This window comes from Colobus angolensis, unplaced genomic scaffold (genome assembly GCF_000951035.1).
Source record: "Colobus angolensis palliatus isolate OR3802 unplaced genomic scaffold, Cang.pa_1.0 Scaffold50, whole genome shotgun sequence".
NCBI classification, from domain to species: Eukaryota; Metazoa; Chordata; class Mammalia; order Primates; family Cercopithecidae; genus Colobus; species Colobus angolensis.
The window spans coordinates 136,717-142,818 of NW_012118488.1; the positions used below are offsets into that span (position 1 = coordinate 136,717).

The 6,102-nt window shown below is 45.6% G+C and overlaps 1 protein-coding gene across 2 annotated transcripts; it reads right to left on the reverse strand.

The window, feature by feature from the left end:
• Nucleotides 1–449: 449 nt before the first annotated feature.
• On the reverse strand, nt 450–5,655 carry NR0B1 (nuclear receptor subfamily 0, group B, member 1). Of its 2 annotated transcripts, none has more exons than XM_011959814.1 (2): nt 4,258–5,655; nt 450–805 (listed from the first exon to the last, which is right to left on the reverse strand). In XM_011959814.1, exons 1-2 carry the CDS (start codon nt 5,423–5,425, stop codon nt 561–563), a joined length of 1,413 nt encoding a protein of 470 aa, XP_011815204.1. In that variant the 5' UTR covers nt 5,426–5,655; the 3' UTR covers nt 450–560. The 2 variants fall into 2 exon arrangements, with proteins under 2 accessions (XP_011815204.1, XP_011815206.1); XM_011959816.1 differs by lacking the exon at nt 450–805 and adding an exon at nt 1,661–1,842 and having other exon boundaries at nt 4,258–5,434.
• Between the last annotated feature and the right edge of the window lie 447 nt (nt 5,656–6,102).

The following is a 6,102-nucleotide window of genomic DNA, read 5'->3' on the forward strand; positions in this document are numbered from 1 at the left end:
CTTGACTCCAGTTGGATGCAAACGCAGTCTTCCATACAGCTGATGGAAGTGGAAATGAAGATAGAGCAAAGTGACCTGCCACTGATACTGGCACATAATTACATTCAATGTCATGATGTTACTTCCAAAGATACTTTTTGCTTATGTTGGCTAGATTTTAATAGTTTTTGAAGCCTTACTTAAACCCTGCTGAAACCTTTTTCAATCAAGTTAATGGTTAAGTCCTTAAAATTTATTATAACAATATGTACAAATTTGATTTGAGCAGGTTCCCTGAAATTGCTACACTTGTGAAAATAGCTTATTATAGTAGTACCCTGCTATTTTTAAAAAGATGTACAGAGATATGTTACCTGTTGGCAAATGTCTTCTTTAACTATGGAACAGAGAAATTTCTAACTGTCTGGAATAAAAGTATTTCTTTAATTGAATACAAAATACTCTGCATGTAAAAATAATAAGAAAGTTTATTTTAAAATATTTTACACTCTGTTGTCCACAGCTCTTTATTCTTCCCTCATGGTGAACTGCACTACTGCATTTGTGTGGCCCACAGGCCTTTACAACTTTGTACAAAGCATTTCCAGCATCATATCATCCATGCTGACTGTGCCAATGATGGGTCTGAAGAACAGTTCAGCAATGACATTGGCATTGATGAATCTCAGCAGGAAAAGGGTACTATTCAGTTCGATGAATCTGTCATGGGGCCCTTGGTGTGTCATCCTGGCGTGTTCACTGAGTATCTGCTGAGTTCCCCACTGGAGTCCCTGAATGTACTTCACACACTGCAGGCCCGGCACGTCTGGAGGGAGAAAAATCTCTTTGTTATAAAACAGCTCACCACAGAGTCCTTAGATAGCTTTTTAAAAATACCCATTTCTGTTTCGTCCCAATTAAAAAAGACCCCAAGCTTCCTGGTTAAAAGGGTAAAATGTCAAACCAGTCTAAGTTTTCAGACGCAACATGTCCAAGAATGAAACATCATGTGATCATTCTTACTTAATATTCACTATATTTGTATGCACACGTTTGCAAATACACTGGCCATGAGCCAACAAATGCACACAATTTAATATGACAGAGGAATATAGTTTAATGAATCATCACTCCAGTTCACTTTCTATGCAAATATGAAGAAGTTCATGATATTTCAAGAGGTGGGCACTTTACCTATGAGAAACAAGCCATGAAAAACAGGAAGCATTGCCAGATGACAAATGCTTTTACCATTCTTCTTTGAACTTCCCACCATTATACTGATCGTTCAGCCAGTGGTGGTAAACTTTACAGCCACAAACTTTGACACACAGTTTCATTTTACCTATTTGCCTGCAGGCCAATATTAGTTTAGAGGCCCGAATAATTTGAAAGCTAACAATAGCCACTTAGCTCATTGTACCATAATTTCTGTATCGGGGAAGATTTTGAAAAAAATAAAAGAATGATTCTTATGAGTATTCGAAAAGGCTCTTTTCAAAAATATCAAAGTAAGAAGTTTTTGAACATTCTTATAGTCATTAAAAGTTTAAAAAGTAAACATGAAAACATCACGAATTGCACCATGATTCAAAAATAACTTTTGTAATAGAAAACACATGACCTTTTGCAGTATGGTGTGATACCTAAGTAAAAGTGAATGAAATACAATGCAGGAAAGTTTAAGAGCATGTAAGTTTTTATAAGGAAAGTAATAAGAGGAGGCTGCTTTTGAAGGTCCTTTGATCTTCCATGATAATAATATCATTGCAAAGTTCTTTAACTTGTATTCAAGTAATTAGCAGTTGACCACTTGGTTTAAATGATGCTAATGATCATTGTAATCATTTTCCTTCCCTTTTCCTAAAAAATTCAATGGAAAAGTATTTTAAAAGCACCATGCCAATCATCACAGAGCAGCAGAACCGGTGTTCTTTAAAAAAAATATTAATGGTAATAGGCGAGAGGCACTCCTATTACAGGCAGATATCAAATCTCATAAATAAAGTAAGAACAAAATTAAAGCAAGAATTTTAATCCATATTCCAATTCTGATTACCCTAGTTCACACATTATCATCCCCTACTACCTACCACTTGAGATCCAGGCTTAAGACCCAATTTCGTTTTGTTTGAATTCCATCAATGAAAGTAGGAAGAGGCTTGCATGAAACTCCACCAGAAATCTGAAGCTTCTCTAGGTCTAGATTCATGACTTGTGGAAACTTCATCTTGTGAATGCCACATTACTTCTCTCTGTGTTCACAATACACCCCTTTACCTTCTCCCCACCCAAGTGGTTCCCCCCAACACAGACACACACAAACAGGCCTTCAAAATAAGGTCAGGGAAGAGAAAACGCAAATGGACTCCACAGTTTTATATCTCCTTAAGTTTGAACCCATATATATATATATATGTGTGTGTGTGTGTGTGTGTGTGTATGTATACATATATTTAATATATTTAAATTTATTATATGGGATATACAAAAGACAAACAGCAAAGAGAGGCCACACTCTTAATAGGCATTACCTTTCTCCCCAATATAGGTACATTTGTGTTTCAAACACACTCAGCTTAGCTGGTTAAACTTATACTGAGAAAGGATTAGGAAAAGTCAATCAAGAATAAGGAAGAAGTGTGTGTGTGTGTGTGTGTGTGTGTTAAAAGTATATAAAACAGGATCAAGGGAAAGAGGGAAACTGTTGATACTGAAACTAATGGAATGTAAATTTCTGGAAGCTGAGCCCCTTTCACCTTTATATCCCAACAGGACAAGGAACGTAGTGGATGATTAATAATACTAGCTGAAGGAATAAGAAGACTGTTTTCCAAATTATCTTGAGAATCATCTGCGACCCTCATTATGAAAGCAGATTTGCAGACACTGGGCTAGAGCTACTGAATCAGAATCTATAAGGCAGGAGCCTAGAAAGACTTTTATCTACTCCCTCCCACCCCCAACCACACACACACAAGTACTTCTTACGCACAGGCAAGTTTGGAAAACAATGGTATAAGCAAAAAGGTAACATATAATAGACACTGGGGTGAGCTGAGGTCTCTATGTCATGAAACGTGAGGTTTGAACGAATTATTATCCCACCAAATACTGATCTATGCACTCTCAAAAATGCTAGGCGGGGGGCCAGGACATAATCAGAGATTCCAGCACCAGGGAAAAAAGATACAAAAGGAGCATTATAAAAACTATCCCAACTCAAGTTGCCTGGAAAATTTTTTTTCCACTTCAATCATTTCAAAAGGACGCTGGTTGAAGATGATTCCAGTAGTGAGAAACACCTGAGACAAGGTGCCTGGCTGTCCAGGGAGATGTTCCCCCAGTGATTTGGTTGCACCCTGTGGGACAGTATGTCCTGCACCCAACAGACAACCTGAAAGTTTGGTGCAGCCGACATCCCACAGGGCCCAGAAGATAGGACCCTCAGGTGCCACAACACACCAGCCATTTGCTTTGGAGTAAGGTCACCTGGGACCTTGGGACACATCCACCTACTCAGTAAAACGCGGTGAGGGAAGGTTACAGAGCAAAGGAGGTTGATTAGGAGGTCTCTAAAGTCTCTTTGAATTCTAAAATACAGTGTTCCTGCTCTCAGTCCCTCAAGTGTCTTTTTTTTTTTTTCTTATCCCTTTGCCAACCTGATATTCTTCACAGAGATTTGGAGGAAGGGATAGTCCAGATGCTTAGGACCATACAAACAACCATTCAGAGGCAGGCCCATGAAACGCTACATCCAGTGTACTGTCTGACAGTGTCCCTAGGGAATAGTCTCTCTATGGGACCCTTTAACAAATGTTTCCTTTTTTGCTAGCCTTAATAGATCTCCTCTCCCCAAAAAAGGTTCTAGTAAATTTCAGAATGGGGTTTCAGAAATCGATGTCGCAGAATCTTCAGTGAGCAAAAACTTGTTTAAGAAAAAGATGCACTCTGGACTTCAAAGGAAGCTAAAGAAAGAATAACCATTTCCCATGAAGGCACAAACTTTTCTGTAGTACGAAATGTGTAAAGAGCTAAGTACAAACCTAAACAAACAACTCCACTCCTCTTGGCTGAGTTTCTGACAGCAGGCCAGCCAGGAGAAGTGGTTCCTGGAGCCCCCCACCCCAACTCTGCTGAGTTAGTCATGATTTCTTCACCTTTGTCCCGACACTCTTCTGATCACTGAAAACTCCTTACTGCCCGCGCCCCTAGATAGGCACTGCCCGATGCTTTTGTGAGCTGGGAAAAGCCGGCGCCCAAGGCCAGTACCCTTACCCGGGTTAAAGAGCACGGTCCCCTTGAGGTAGGCGTACTCCTTGGTACTGATGTTCAGACTCCAGCACTTGGAAAGAAAGCACTTGATGGCTTGGACCTGGGAGGCGGAGGGCACCTTCCTGGCCTCCGCCGGCGGTGCCAAGTGGGGCTGCAGCGTGGCCACGGGCAGTGGCTCATCGCCCCCGGTCTCCCGCCGCCTGGTGGTGAGGATCTTCTGCAGCATGCTGGGCTCCGAGACTTCTACAGTCTCGAACTGCAAGCGGTCCTGGGCCAGCTCAAGCATGAGCAGGGACGCCCAGCAGTTGCGCACCAGCACCAGCTGCTGGTCCAGGGGCAGCACCTGGAAGCAGGGCAAGTACTTGACGAAGCGCAGCGTCTTCAACAGGCCCGCTGAGGCTGCCTCGCAGACCACCTGTGGACTCTTGAGCGCCACTGGCCGCAGCGCACCAGAGGAGGTGTCCCACCAGGGGGCTCTCGGCCGCTCCTCTGGAGCCGCCTGCACTTGATTTGTGCTCGTGGGCGTGCAGTAGAGGGTGCTGCCCTGCTGCGGGTGGTCTTCACCGCAAAAGCAGCAGCGGTACAGAAGCCCCATGGCCCGCCCGCCTGGTAGCGCCTCTCTACCCCCTGGCCTCTGCGCGAAGTAGGAGCGGTCCCACCACGCGCCCACTGGCCGTGCCTCGGGCGCTGCCGGAGCCACGTGCGTTTGCTTTGCGCTAGTGAGCAAGCTGTAGAGGATGCTGCCCTGCCGCGGGTGGTCTTCACCACAAAAGCAGCAGCGGTACAGGAGTGCCACGGGCCGCCCACCCGGAAGCCCCGCTCTGCCCACCCCGGGATCAGAGCCGCACGAACAGCCCCAGCACGGACCCAGCGTCGCCTCAGGCGCCTTCGGTGCCGCGTACGTTTGCTTTGCGCTCGTGAGCATGCTGTAGAGGATGCTGCCCTGCCGCGGGTGGTCTTTACCGCAAAAGCAGCAGCGGTACAGGAGCGACACGTTCCGCCCGCCAAGCAGCCCCTCTCTGCCCACCCCGGGCTCATCGCCGCACGAACAGCCCCAGCACTGATCCACCAGCCGCGTCTCTGGAGCCTCAGGAGCCGCACGCGTTTGCTTCGCGCTCATAAGCATGTTGTAGAGGATGCTGCCCTGCCACTGGTGGTTCTCGCCCGCCATGGCCCGCGGCTCCCGCAGCCCCGTTCTGCCCAGTGGCTGCCTCCGGGGACCTATTTATACCTAGCGCGCACGCAGGCGCGTCGGCCGCCTCGGTCTGGGCAAGGGCGCGGAGGCGGGCAGCGGGGGCGCGGTGCTCCGCGCCGGTGTATTCGCCCATGACCTCGGTGATTCGAAGGGGCGGGTGTTCTTTAAAAGCTGAAAATGGAAGAGGAACAGCAGCGTGGGAGCTCCTGGACACTTCCCTCCTTCCTCTCATTACCCCTTTCCCTGTCTCTCAGGAAGACTGGAGGAGAGCGAGCGCCTGGATGCTGTTGCAACTCTTTCCATTGAACCCTCGCGTCTAATTTGTTCCCTTTATTGGGAGGGTAGGGGAAAAGAGGAAACATCTACTTCTACGCTTTTTGTAAACTTTCATTAAATTATCACAGTTTATGAGACTCATATTTGTATATGGATAGGGAGGTCTCATTTTCTGAGACTCTGAAAAACACAGAACATAGACAAACATCATATGGGAACTCGGTGGAAATGCCCAATGTCAGGCTCCAACCAGACTTTCTAACTCTGAATCTGCATTTTAACGGTGTCCCCAGGGATTCACATGCACCTTGACGTTTGAAAAGCACTGGTCTAAATATACTATCATAAGCGCTCAGTTTAATTCCATCAGTATTTAT

Bases quoted from the DNA above. Each gene is read 5' to 3' on its own strand.
- NR0B1 (XM_011959814.1), bottom strand. From the start codon at position 5,425: ATGGCGGGCGAGAACCACCAGTGGCAGGGCAGCATCCTCTACAACATG. The intron at 806-4,257 runs GTAAGGGTACTG...TTCTCCCTCCAG, and splicing joins GACCGTGCTCTTTAACCCGG to ACGTGCCGGGCCTGCAGTGT.